Raw genomic sequence first — 15,324 nt, forward strand, 5'->3', positions numbered from 1 at the left:
GTTTAAATTTATAGGCATAGAGTTGTTAATAATATTCCTTGATTATTCTTTTAATGTCCAGAGTTATCTGTAGTCATATCCCCTATTTCTGATATCAGTAATTCATGTACTCTCTTTTATATTTAGTTGTCCTGGCTAGAGGTTTATCAATCTTAGTTATTGTCTCAAAGAACCAGCTTTTGGCTCTGTTGATTTGCTATTTCCATTTCATTAATTTCTGCTTTAATTTTAATATTTCTTCTGATTATTTTGGTTTAATTTCTTTTTAGTTTCTAGTTTGTTAAAGAGGAAGCTTACATTATTGATTTAAAGTTTTTTTTCTTTTCTAACATATGCATTCAAAGCTACACATTTCCTTCTAAGCCCTGCTTTTGCTGCATCCCACAAATTTTAATAAGTTGTATTTTCATTGTCATTTAGTTAATAATATTTGAAGGTTTCTCTTCAGCTTTCTTCTTTGACTCATGTGTAATGCAAAAGTGTGTTGCTTAATCTCCAGGCATTCTGGGATTTTCTAGCTATCTTCCTGGTAGATCAATTTGGCTTATTTCATTTAGCATGATTATCCCGAGATCCATCCATGTTGTCGCAAATGGCAGTATTTCATCTCTTCTTATGGCTGAGTAATATTCCATTGTATGTACCACAGCTTCTTTATCTAGTCATCTATCGTAGGACACTTCGATTGCTTTCACATCCTGGCCACCGTGAATAATGCTACTGTGAACATCGGTGTCCAAATATCTTTTTGGATATATGTTTTCACGTCTTTGAGGTAAATACCCATGGTAGGGATTGCTGGATCATATGGTAGATCAATTCTTTGTTTTTTTGAGTAACCCCATACTGTTCTCCATAGTGGCTGTACCAATTTGCAGTCCCACCAGCAGTGTATGAGGGTTCCTTTTTCTCCACATCCTCTCGAACATTTGTTTTTACTTGTCCTGTTGAGTATAGCTATTCTAACCAGTGTGAGATGGTATCTCATTGTGGTTTTGATTTGCATTTCCCTAATAGCTAGTGACATTGAGCATCTTTTCATATATTTGTTGGCCATTTGTATGTCTTCTTGGGAGAAGTGTCTGTTCAGGTACTCTGCCCATTTTTTGATTGGATTGTTTGTTGTTGTTGTTATTGAGTTGTATGAGTTCTTTGTATATTTTGGATATTAGGCCCTTATTGGAGACGTTGCTTGCAAATACATTTTCCCATTCAGATGGTTGTCTCTTTACCTTATAAATGGTTTCTTTTGCTGTGCAGAAGCTTTTTAGTTTGATGTCGTTCCATTCACTTAGTTTAGCTTTTACTTCCCTTGCCTTTGATGTCAAAGTCATAATACCCTCTTTAAGTCCAAGATCCCTGTGTTTAGTTGCTTTTTTCTACTATGCAATTTATTGTTTCAGGTCTTATATTCAGATCTTTAATCCATTTTGAGTTAATTTTGGTGTGTGGTAATAGACAATAGTCTAGTTTTATTCTTTTATAAGTGGCTTTCCAGTTTTCCCAGCACATTTATTGAAGAGGCTTTCCTTTCTCCACTGTGTTTTTGGCTCTTTTTTTGAAAATTATTTGCCCATATAAACATGGGTTTATTTCTGGACTCTTGATTCTCTTCCACTTGTCTGTGTGTCTGTTTTTCTGCCAAGATCATGCCATTTTGATTATTGTTGTTTTGTAGTATAATTTGAAGTCCGGGCAGAGTGATGCCTCCAGCCTTGTTCTTTTTTCTCAGGATGCCTTTGGCAATTCGGGATCATTTGTGCTTCTATACAAATATGATGATTTTTTGTTCTACTTCTTTAAAAAATACCGATGCGGATTTGCAGTGTGTATTTACAGCTAATTAAAGTTCTCTTTCAAATAACAGTATACTGCTTTATGGTACAATTAAATAATTATGTATCATGATTAAATAATATCTCTAATTCCTCCCTCCTATTCCTTCTTGTCAATGCTATCATTCATTTCTCTCATATATAAACATACAGAAGCGTATATATGCATAAGTCTTTATACTCAAATACATTGTTACTATTATAATTTTGAATAAACATCAATTAAGAATAAGAAAAATCAAAGTTTTTATTTTAAGTTCATTGATACATTCTTATGTTCTTCTTTTCTTTATGTAAATCCATGTTTCTGACTGTATCATTTCCCTTCTGCCTGTAGAACTTCTTTTCACATTTCTTGTAAGCCAGGCCTACTTAGAACAAATTCCCTCCATTTTTGTTTCTACGAGAAAGTCTAAGGCTTTCCCTTTTGAAGGATAATTTTGCAGTGTACAGAATTCTAGGTTGTTTTTTTTTCCTCTCAACAGTTTTAAATATGTCACATCACTCTCTTCTTGCTTGCATTGTTTCTAAGAAGTCAGATGTAATTTTCTTTGTTTAAGACATTTTCCCCATAGGCTTCTTTGAGGACTTTTAAAAAAATTTTTTCAGGATGTTTTTCTTTTATCTTTTGTTTTCTGCAGTTTGAATATGAAATGGCTAGGTGTAGTTTTTTTTAATTTGTTTGTTTGTTTTTCATTTATCTTTCTTGATTCTCAGAACTTCCTTGATCTATGCTTTGGTTTCTGACATTAATTTGGGGTTAATTCCTAGTCATTATTGCTTCAAATATTGCATTTCTTCCTTTTTCTTCTGGTATTCACATTGCATCTTTGTTATACCTTTTCTAATTGTCCTCTGTTCCTTGGATGTAGTGTTCTGTGTTTTTCAGTCTTTTTTTCTCTTTGCTTTTCGTTTTTGGAAGTTTCTGTTTTTCAGTATAGTGCTTTATGGTACATACCCAAGCTCTGAGTTGGGTATGTCCCTACCCCAGATGTTTCAGGCTCTGATATCGCCCTAGCAGGTTATGGTCTGGTAAAATAGTTTATGGTGTGGGCAGGCCTTGTTAAGAAGAACAGAATACCTTGGCAGAAGCGTGAGTGTACTTTTTCTGTTGATAATTCTCTGTGAGGACCTGGTAGAACTCCTGGAGGTGAACTAAAGGAAATCTGAGGGCTCCCCTATAAAAACTCCTAAGTTTTTAACTCTCAAATTTGTCCACACTAAGCCTTTAGCAATTTGTCAATTGTACTTGAGGTTTTCCTGCTCTGACACTGGTTCTCATGGAGATGACTGCTGGGATACATTATGATTTTCTACTATATCCATCTGTCTGTCTCTCCGATTTGAGGGGTGTTGTTTGCCGTATGATCTTACTGCTGTTCAGTTTTCAGTTTGTTCAGCCTTGTACTTGTTCAACCAGAATCCAGAAGTGCTAATATAGGCATTTAATTCTGTAAACTTTGTTGTAAACACCACTTAAGAATTTTGATATGTTGTATTTTCATTTTCATTTAGTTGAGCAATACCTTGTGATTTCCTCTGGATTTCTTCTTTGACTCTTGGATTACTTAGAAGTGTGTTATTTACTTTTAAAACATTTTAGGGTTTTTCACATATCTTCTTGTTATGATTTCTAACTTAATATCTTTGTATTATATAATTACTTTTTAGTTTTTTGAGATTAAAAAATGACAATATGGATTATCTTGTTTAATGTTCTTTGTGCTTTTCAAAAGACTGTTTTCTTTCTGCTCTTGTATGGAGTTTTTCTATAAATGTAAGTTAAGTCAGCTTAATTGCTATTTTTAAGTTCTCTGTATCCTTACTGATTGTTTTGTCTCCTTGTTCAGTTGGTCATTGAGAAGTGGTTATAGGCCTTTCTTACTGTAGTTATGGGTTTTGCTATTTTACCATTTTCTCTATTCTGTCAGTTTTTTGCTTTATTTTGAAGGTCTCTTATAAGGTGTGGAAACATTTAGGATTTTTATATCCTCTTTGATGAATAGATCTCTTTATCTTGATAATATTCCTTGTCTCAAATCTACTTTGATATTACTATTATGAATTCAGCTTTCTTTTGATTATTGTTAGCTTTATATTTCTTTCTCATACTTTTACTTTTAATAGCATCGTATCTTTTATTTAAAATGGGTTTCTTTTAGGCAGCATGTAGTCTTGAGTTTACTGTTTTAATGTTATATCTCTGCCTTACAATGGGGTGTTTAAATAATTTACATATACTGTGATTATTGACATGATTGTATTTAAATCTGTCATTTGCTAATCCTTTTTTATTTGTCCATTTTTCTTTTTTTTTCTTTTATTCATTGAATAATTTTTGTGCTTCCTTTTTGGCTGATTAGTAATAATTCTTTATTATTTTATTGGCTGTTTTAAGATTTATAGTATACATCTTTAATTTGTCAGTCTGCCTTCAAGTGATAGTACACCATTTTCAGATATTGTATAAGAACCTTGTAGCTATATACTTCCATTCCTGGTTTTTGTGTTATTTTTTTCGTATTTTAATTTTTTTTCATATTTTCTAAACCTTGCAATTATTATTTTTGTTCTAAATTATCAGTTATCTTATGAAGAGATTTAAATAATTAAAAAGTCTGTATTTACCCATGTAAACACTATTTCTAGTCCTCTTAATTACTTAGTATAGTTCCACATTTCCTTTTTTTGTTTTCCTTCTGCCTAGAAGACAATCTTTGGCATTTGTTGCAGTGTTGATCTGCTGGTAATTAGTTCTTCCAGCTTTTTTATCTGAAGAGCAATTATTTTGCTTTTGTTTTTTAAAAGATAGTTTAGCTCACTATGGAATTCTAGGTTAATTGTTTTTTTTAAGTACTTTAAAGATTTTACTCTTCTGTTTTATAGTTTGCATTGTTTCCTTGAGAAATCTGTTTTCATCTTTATCTTTGTTTCTTAACACATAAGACATCTTTTTAAAAAATTTTATTTTAACCCCCTGGCAGCTTTTATCATTTTCTCTTTATTGTTGTTTTTTAGTGATAAGCAGTTTGATTATGATAGGCATTCATGGAGTTTTCTTCGGGCTTTTTGTGTTTAGGGTTAGTTGATATATATAGGTTTATAGTTTTCATCGAATTTTGTAATTTTTCTGCTATTATTTCTTTTAATAACTCTTCTTTTGGATACTCCAATAACATGTGAATTAGGCTGCTTAACGCTGTCCCACAGCTCACTGCTCTTGCTCCACCCATCCCTTCCCCAAAGTTGTCTTTCTGTGCTTCATGTTTGACATCGTTTCAATGCTGTGTTCTTAGAATTGGGCTAGTGAAAAATTATTGGCTTTTATGGGATATTTGACTAGTACATCATTAAAGAAGTTTTTTAGCTAGCACCAAAATACTGTATTTCAACAGCCATTGGTTATTTCCTTTCCCTCTGCCTTCTTCTCCCAAATGTGGGTTGCAGAGCCTTATGGAATGCTGTAAGGACTTCTTCTTTTTCTTTTTTTTAAATAACTGTTGTTTCTTTGGTTACATATTATAGAGTAATTGTTGAACTGAGCCTAAATTTTTTGTTTGAAGTAGGAAATATTTTTTTGTTCCTGATCAATAATTTATATTGGCATTGTATCTTATCTGAGGACTAGTAATTATAGTTAGCCATAAAACAAAAATTATACATATTCCACATGTCTATTTTAAAGGATTTATTAAATTGTAAATTGTAAATCACAGTATAGACCAAAGTAGTTATGCACTTCTTTAGAGACTCTTAGTATGGCCAAATATCCAGTTTTATCTCTAGTGGAAGAGAAAAAGAAAGGCTATATTTTGTTCAGTTGAATACCAGTTGAAATCGTTAGTTTGTGTTTTATGAGTCAATTTACATGAAACATATGTATTTTTAAGCACTGCAGTTGCTTTCAGAGCAGGGAGATGCTCATACAATGAGTTATTTAGATTGAGAAACTGAGGAAACAACAGATTTGTGATGACAGGCTTACTCATTGCGTGTCTTTCAGCCTTCCCCCGCCCTCGCCACTACCCTCTCCTTTTTCTTTCTACACCTTGATCTTGAGTTGACTGTAGGTTTATAATGTACTTCCACAGTACCATATTATATAGACAGCATGTTATGGAACAAATACTCTCAAATTAACTTACAAACATGGAGTTTAAGATAGAGGTCTTTGAGTTAAACCTGTGTAGCCTTTTTTTCCCCCTTCATTAAGTATATCTTTTTATTTTAACTGTTAGAATCTTCAGCTAAAATTTTATTTTCTTTTTTTTTTTAAAGAAATCTATAGTATGTTTTGAAACTTACAAGGTATCAAAGTTTTAAAAAATGTCAAAGTATATAAGTGTCTAATCAGTATGTTATACAGCTGAAACTCATGATAGTGTATGCCAACTGTAATTGAAAAATAAATTTAAAAAAATTTTAGTTTTATTTAAGTAGGACTTTTGTCACTGAAATTTACTTAATTTTCATTCATTGCTTTTTTTGTGATGCCTTCCAAATGTCATGTTTTCATTAGACTTATGGACATATTTGTACTTCAGGGGTAAACAAGGATATTAAATGAATGAGAAAATTGACCAACCCTAATTTAGATTACTGTGTGGAAGCAAATTTTGCATTTCTGTTTTTGGTACCTCACCCAGTTTTCTCTCCTTATTTGATACATGGACAAAGTACTGTACATGAATGAAGAACACCACTGCGTTTTCTTTGGATGACTTTTAAACTTCACTAGGGTCAGATGTGGGATGGAGAACCTCAAGAGCAACTTGAGTTATTGGGAAAATTATTTGAAAAGTGAAGTGGGTGGTTTCCAAAGTGACCTGCCCAGCATGAAAAAGGTTCATGTTTCTGAAATAATCCATCAAGTTTAATCAGCTTAAATATGATTGGTTTGTTAAATGGGAATGTTGTTTTCTCCTGCAGTTTACATTGAAACCTTTGTTTTTACTTGTGGATTATAATTTGTTAGATTAGTGATTATAGCTTGTTTTTATGAGATAATGTCTCGTATTTGGTAATGAAAATCTGTTATTTGCAGCAAGATGTCTTTTCTCACTCTTTTTGAACATTGATTTTGCTAAAAATGCCAACTATTTTGAAACCTGATTTCATTATCACTTTCTCATTTTTCTAATTTATCTGAGGGCTTGTAATTTATGAGTGGTAGTTATATGTGGGAAATTTCAGTTTTCTATATTTTTAGATTTCACTTGTGTCAGATTTTAGATATATATATTTAGAAAATATATATCTAAATGTATTTAGATATATATTATTAGAAAATATATATTTAGATATATATATATTAGAAAAATAGTTATTAATTCATTCAACAGAAATTTAAGGCTGGTTATGTTCCAGGTACTTAATGAATTTAACAACAGCATCAAAAATCTCTGACCCTGTGGACCTTACAAACCTTTCATTTTGAAGCATGTTAATTAATTACTGTACTCTGGTTAAATACATTTTCCCATTTTTATAGTCATTTATTTGCTGTTACTTGCACACACACCTTGTATTTAAAAGATTATTAAAAACTGGAAACTAAAAAAAACCCAAAAAACCTGGAAACTAAATGTTTAAGGAAATCTTTACCTAGCTCTTTTCACTAACATATCTAGATCAAGGGAATGATTGAGAATCAATTTTAGGGTATAATAATATTTTTAACTTTAAAAATTTTAACTGCAAAATATAACTGTTTCCTCAACTTGCTACTTGGAAGAAATGATTTCTGTTTCAAAGGCTTTCATCTTTCTGTTTTGAAAAGCAGCCTTCCCATGAATTTAAAAATTCTTGCTCTGACCTGTGCTCAATCCTTATAATCTCATGGATATATTCCTCTAATGAATTTGTAGCACCTCACTTCACTAATTGTCGCCTTCCTGTGCTGAACACTAAGGCTGATTTTAATTTCATGTTTAGGAAGTAGTATGTTCTTCTTGAGAATGATGTTGCTTGAGAAACAAGTACTTTCACTATTATTTATTATGTGTCACTGAATAAATATGACTAATATGCACTTTTACTAGTGCTGCAGTTTGGTGCTCAAACAGCTATACTATAAGTTACCTACATTTTTAAAAATAGTGTTTGTAAGAGATTCTAATGTAAGTCTTTTTAGATGATTTGCTTAGATGTACTGACTTATTTTTAAAACAGAAACTATTATACGTTTATCTTACAAGTCCAGTAGTTATTATAAATGTGCCATCTTTTTTTATCTGTAGCCAAAATATAATCATTTTTTCCCCCTTTTACTTCCTTTCTCAATCAAAATGTTAGACTTATACGAGCACTAGCAGCAACTCTATATCTGGATCATTGAAGCGCTTGGAAGATACCGCAGCACGATTTACAAATGCAAATTTCCAGGAAGTCTCTGCACATACACCTAGTGGAAAAGATGTTTCCGAGGCTAGAGGGTCAGAGGGCAAAGGGAAGAAATCTTCAGCTCACAGCTCAGGTCAAAGGGGAAGAAAGCCTGGTGGAAGAAATCCAGGAACGACTGTGTCAGCAGCTAGTCCTTTCCAGCAAGGTATTAATTATGATGTTTAAGTTAAAATACTTGTTCTTATGATATGATCAATGATAGTAGTTAAGTTTTGTAAAATAGTTTATTTTTTACTTATAACTAATGGATCATTGAAGATTATTTATGATTAATTGCTGTAGTAAGATTCCTTCAAAGACTAGTATTCCTTGTTAAAATTTTTCTGGGTTCTTTGCTTTCATTTTATGTTATGACATGTGCTTCCAAAGTTGAATTATAATTTTAATGTTTAAGTAGATGTGGAATAAAGTTTAAGTTTGGGGAGAAAAACAATAGAAGCTGGAGTTTTCCTTACTACTCTATAGAGGTCATTGTTTTTTATAAATTGTTTGTATTTACCTTTCCTAATTAAACACTGAAACAGTTAAGATATGTTTTTAGTAAGTAAAAAAGTACTGGGTAATTTTTAGGGGAACCAAATAGCTCTCAGTAAATAGTAATTGTTGATTATTAATGCATTTATTATAAAACTTGAAGTTTAAAGTCGAATTTTGCTCAGACCATATCTTTTGGTAAGGCTGCTGTATTTACAGGATGCCTAGTTAATTTTGAATTTCAGTTAAACAACAAATTACTTTTTCACTAGAAATATGGCCCATGCATTTATATGGGACATGCTTATATTGAAAAATAATTTGTTATTTGAGTGAAATTTAAAATTACACTGGGCGTGCTGTGTTTTCCACAGTAGTCCTCTTTTATGGAGGACAGAATAACTCAGTTAAACTTTAGAATACATTAGCCCTATGTTGTAGGTTTTTACTTTGTGTAATTTTTAACATGAACACAAATATTTTGAGAAATATAAATGTTAAAACTGCTTGAGATAAATACATTAGTAAAATATACAATAAATGCCGCTCCACCCAACCCCCACCCCCTTGCCCTGTATCCAAAATTTACCAGGGTATAATTTGAATATATAGAGAGATTGCTTAGTCCGCTGACCTCTCATTAAAAGCTATATTTATATATTTTAAACTAATAGTTATTTTGGGCTTCGAGACCTTCAAGTTCCAGATTTTTTTTGGCCTTATAATACAAAAAAATTAGATAAATAGAAAAGAAATAAAATGCCAAATTTGTTGTTTTAATTTAATAAGATTACTTTATATTTGCTTTTTTTTATGTCACTGGAGAATAAATAGTAAAACCTTAATTAAATTTTAATGTAACTTCATTCACATTTTAAATGTGATTTTAGCAGAATTCAGTCATCTCTACAATTAAGTCCTTATTTTCCACTGTTAAAACTGCATTTTTTAGTTTTCAATCTATCTTTGAAGTACTGATCTATTTAGAAAAGAAATCTCTCATTTTCTTAAGTTTCACAACATTGCAATCTTTTCTGGCCTTTGTTAAGACATGGTAGAGAATATGTGCATTTTTTATATCTGAGATAATAGTCTATAAAAGTTTTAAAAGTCAAAATATAAAGTTAGGATATTTAAGAGATATATTTTTTTTCATTGCAGGTAGTATGTGAATTTTAGAAAATACACATTTAAAGTACTGTGTATACTAAATGTTTTAAAGTATTTGCTACATTGTAGTGAGCTTTTAACACCAGCTGTAAAAACAAAAAATGTGTAGGAAAAAAGACAGATGGTGACAGAGCAGAATGGATAATAAAGAACTTCTTTATAGCTGCTAATTAAGTGGCAAATTACAGTTATCCTTAAATAATTGATGGTAATGTAAATGGCTTCTTAATATGTATAGTTTTCTATATAGAGAAAGCCTGAAATTGCTTACATAGGTACAAATATTTTTTAAAATGAATAAGACATTTATTGTCTTGGAAAGAGTTAAAATTTTAAACAATATGTTCTTTTTTTAAAAAGCTATTTCAGAAGAGCTTAAAATTTAAAATCAAAACCTTGAAACTTTAGTTAAAAAGAAATTCTTGAGTGTGAGGAAAAAATATCTTTGTAAATATTTAGGTGGATTTATGTGTGTTGCTTATGAATGTGGTCTGCAATAAAATTTAACACTTACTTACTTGAAATTTTCTTTCCACTCCAATAAAATACTTTGTTTTGAGCTTTTGTTTCTAAATATATTAGTTAAAATATATAGTTTAGTTTTATGAAATGTGATAGATGTGTGGTCACAGCAGAGTCTAAATCCTTTTTTCATTTGATGAGCATGAAGAGAGGGTTTAGTGAAATGAGATGATGGACCAAACCATTGTTTCACCCCAGCCATATTGTTTTTCTACCAGGTACATAAGACTTGAGGTTCTCATGGCTCATGAAGATATGGTAGACTACTAACGTTCTTTATCTAAAGAGTATGGAAAGAATAAGCAGTTGTGAAAGAGATTTATGAGAGGAGCCTCTCCTATGATTTTACCTTCATAAAAACAATAGAATGTTAGTGGCTATGATTTCTTTTCTTACTGCAGCTCCATGGGAATTGGACTGGGAGTATATAAGGTTATATAGATTAGGTTCCATGTGATCATTATTATTTGATTAAATCCATGTTTTGGTGGGATAGCTTTAACTGAATAACACTAACATTATCCTAAGTTAAATCGCAGAACTTATAACCTAAGCAGCACCTTTGGTTCTTATTGTATGTTGGGAACATTTATAATCATATCTTAAGTAATTGAAAAAGAGGAAGTTCCCCAAGCCATTCAGAGTCCAATTGTAGTCTTGTCAAACACAGTTTCCTTGAGACTTTGCTGTTCTTCAGCCTTAAGCATATACAAGGTATTTGGGAGAGAATTGAGGAATGCTGCCATGGTAGAAGGTAGGTTAAATAAAGCACATCTTATATCTTGGTAATTGTATAAGTAATGGCTTGCAACTCAATAACTATAAAATGAAAAGTATTTTTTAAAGATAATTTTGCAGATAAACTTGATTTCAGTTATAGCCTTTTAAAAAATCTAGCTTTGTTACATAGTGATGCCCTAAGTTTTATAGTTAGTTTTTTCCACCCTCTCTTTTTGATGATTGTGTCATTTCTACTGCTTATTGGAACTTTTGCATCCAATTTTTTCTTTTCCTATCCCTTTTTTTTTTTTTTTTTTTTTTTATACTACAGGCAGTTTTTCAGGAACTCCAGGCAGTGTAAAATCATCTTCGGGAAGTTCAGTACAGTCTCCCCAGGATTTCTTGAGCTTTACAGACTCAGATCTACGTAATGACAGTTACACTCACTCCCAGCAGTCATCATCAACCAAAGATGTACATAAAGGAGAGTCTGGAAGCCAGGAAGGGGGTGTAAATAGTTTTAGTTCCATAATTGGTCTCCCTTCGACCTCAGCTGTTATTTCACAGCCTAAAAGCTTTGAAAATTCACCTGGAGATTTGGGTAATTCAAGCCTTCCTACAGCAGGATATAAGCGGGCTCAAACTTCTGGCATAGAGGAAGAAACTGTAAAGGAAAAGAAAAGAAAAGGAAATAAACAAAGTAAGCATGGGCCTGGTAGACCCAAAGGAAACAAAAATCAAGAGAATGTTTCTCATCTCTCAGTTTCTTCTGCTTCACCAACATCATCTGTAGCATCAGCTGCAGGAAGTATAACAAGCTCTAGTCTTCAGAAATCTCCTACATTGCTCAGGAATGGAAGTTTACAAAGTCTTAGTGTTGGCTCATCTCCAGTTGGTTCAGGTAGGGATTTGCCCATTGTTTTTCTCCCTTACTTCCACAGCCATCATCTTTCCTTTACCCCAAAAAGTAAATTTATTTTAACTGTTATGATAATACTTGAGTTGCTGACATTTGATTATTGTAATGAAAAAAATGTGTTAAGATCTTAGACAATTTGAGAAGACATTTGGCACTAATCTGATACAAATATAAATGAAATAGTTTATTGGTCATTTCTTATGAGAGACTTAGAATTAATTTCCCATTTTTGTTTTTGCTTCACTTCCACAGTATTTTGAAAACCAACTCAGAATTCACATTGAAGGTGTGAAAGTTTTTACACACTATGTTTTTGATTGGTATTTGTTTTTGAGCTTCTTCCTTTCTCTGAATTTCAGTCAGTCTTTAGTTTCTCACACAAATTTTAGTTGGATTACTCCATCTGGAATATTTTTCAGTCAGTGATAAATAATTTAAATTTATGGACCTTTTTAACAATCACATTTTAGGAGGTATCTGAAATGATTTATATTTTTGTTTTCAAGTTTGTTTAACAGGTGTTTTGGTTGTTTTACCATTATCTTTATTATAGAATCAATAAATTTATATATGTTGTTACACCTTGGGGTGCTTCTTTAACCTGTACTTTATATTTTTTTTCAATTTTTATAAAACTTTAAGATGCATGTTTTTAGACAAAAACTTTTGGATAGTAGTTAAATTTTCACATTTATATTTTTAATTACATCTTGAATTTAAAGTAAATGAGTTTAAATAAGTGTTGGTTGTAAACCTCACCCTTTTTTTGATTTTTAGATTTCCGATTATAGAAATAAGGAGATTTTTGCTAAAATAAATTTAAGATTTTATCAGTTCTATTAGTTGGTGGTGAGGATAGCTAGGAAATGGTATGGAAAAGTAATAAATACAATTTAATGAAGAATGTTCACATACATTTTATAAATATAGATTTTGGGATTGTTTTTATAGTTGTGCAGATAATAATTTCAGTTAGTAAACACGAGAAAGACTATTCTAAGGGAGAAAAGAGCATGTTTAAAGGTCATATGTGAAAAATAGTAACTATAACTACCATTTGTTTTGTGCCAGGGCCTGTTAAAGTGCTTTATAATTATTGTCTTGTTTAATCCTCACAACAGTTTTATAAAGTAAAAACTATTAATGCGTCTATTTTACAGCTGATAAAACTGATGCTTAGACAGGTAAAATAAGTTGCCTAAATTAACACACCAGGGATTTCTTTCTGTTTCTCATAGCTAGCTTCAGTGCCTGTGGTGGACTTGTTTGTCACGTTTTTAAGAAGGGAGTGGAAACTATGGAAGTATTGTTTCATTAGCAGCTTTAAAGATGGTTCTAGAGCAGGATTTCTCAGTCTTGGTACTGTTGCCAAGTACTCTCTTGGTCAGGATTATTCTTTGCTGTGTTGTGCTGCCCTGTCCTGTGCGTTGTAGGATGTTTATCAGGATCCCTAGGCCCTACCCTCTAGATGAGCACCCAAGACCCGCCTCCCCCATCCCCCAATCAAAAAACCGATCTGCCCGGGGTGGGGAGCAAAAATTTCCCTTGTTTGAGAACCACTGTTTTAGTGGAAGGAAATATAAATTGCATTGAGAAATAAGTTCATTGAAAAGATTTAAATATATTACATACTCGAATATACATCTTATTTATATAATATGTTTCCTTTGAGACCAGAATGGCGTAAAAATTAACCTCAGCCTCTAGTTACAAAAAGTAAATTTAGGTAAATTTACAAAGATAAAAATGAGTTCATATTCATTTTTAGCAAGAAGCACAGTAATCAGATGAGTAACTTAGAAAATTAAGCCTAAATTTGCTTTGTGAAGAGATGCTTACTGATTTCTTATACATAGAAGTATCATCTAATAATTACTGAATTTCAGAAATTGCATTTAAATGCCATTTGAAACACATATCCTCAAATTAATGGAGTCAAATAATTGATCGACATCCCTAAAGAGATTTTCCTACCTTTTACAAATTTAGGGAGATTTTAGGCATGGGAAATAGTGTTCTTTACACAATGATTACTTTTAGAGGGCAGTGTTTGTGGTACATCTGTGGCAGAAAAATAAGAATTTGTATCCCTTTAACCTCACCATTAGGTAAAGTGAAATTCCCATAAATATTTAAACAATAATAGAATAAGATTAGTTACTTAAAACTGTTTGAGATAATATATTCTTTAATTTTGCACATTTTAATAAAAGTTTTAGGATTAAATCAGAGCACTCTCTTGATAAACTTAGTACTATTCTTACCTAGAAGAAGCTGGCTAAATGCCGTGAATATTTAGAAATTATGCCTTCTTAGCATAAGTTAAGAATTACAAACTGCTTTTGAAACTTAGTATGTGCTGCACAGTTTTAAGCACTTGACAAGCATCAAGTATTATTACTCAGATAGAAGAAGAAACATACAATTCTCACAGCTCTTGTCATGGAACTATGCATTTTCCTTGATTTCAGAGATGCTTAATATAAAGTTCAAGGGATGTTTGCTGAGGGTTTAAAACCACACTAGTATAATGTCAGTCCTACTTTAAGGAACAAGATCAATGAGAGAATTTGAGCCAGCAATTTAACTTGCAACAGTAGTATCTCCTACTAGTATGAAAATATAAATTTTTCCTTTAAACTAATTTTAGATTGAGAAATGGTTTAGTAGTTGTAAAAGCATGAAACTTTCTCCCTGTATAAATCAATAGGAAGGAGAAAATATATACTGTGCACTGCGTTATGAAGAGCTGGTTTTTCATGATGCCCTTTTAAAAAGATTCATTTGGTTTAATGACAGGTTGATAATTTAGTAATGATGAAGGTGACCTTTGTACACGCCTGTTGGCTGTGATGTTATACTATCACATGTACTATGATCCTAGGTCCATGAGGTTAGGGGCTGCGTTTGTCATGTTCGCCACTGTCTGCTCACATCAGCACAGTGCTCTGAACATAATAAATATTAAACATCTTTTAAAAAATGAATACTATAGTAATCACTGAGAACATATCACATGATTAGTTGCATCCAGTACTTGCCTTTAAGTTGTTTATAACCAGGTTGCAAATGAAATTATTTATTTGTAAAGCTTCCCGTGCAGTATTACAGGCCAGTTTAGGATGTATAATTAAGTTGGTAGAGATGAAATTTGAGTTGTACTTTGGACTAGGCAGAAAAAGAAGACCAACAATGTCATCAGAAAAGAAAGTTAAGATACATTCAAAAGATAAACCTAATAGAAACAAGAAATTTGTCTTTGTGCGATAGTTGGAGTTAATA

At 31.7% G+C, this 15,324-nt stretch overlaps 1 protein-coding gene across 1 annotated transcript in view; it reads left to right on the forward strand.

Moving 5' to 3' along the window:
- The window catches only part of MLLT10 (MLLT10, histone lysine methyltransferase DOT1L cofactor), a 188,669-nt gene that overhangs the window by 117,646 nt on the left and 55,699 nt on the right, over nucleotides 1-15,324 (forward strand). Inside the window, 2 exon segments of the mRNA XM_025043458.1 lie at nucleotides 8,130-8,382; nucleotides 11,455-12,024. Coding sequence (XP_024899226.1) covers nucleotides 8,130-8,382; nucleotides 11,455-12,024 — 823 coding nt within the window.

This window comes from Pteropus alecto, unplaced genomic scaffold (assembly GCF_000325575.1).
Source record: "Pteropus alecto unplaced genomic scaffold, ASM32557v1 scaffold11, whole genome shotgun sequence".
Lineage (NCBI taxonomy): Eukaryota > Metazoa > Chordata > Mammalia > Chiroptera > Pteropodidae > Pteropus > Pteropus alecto.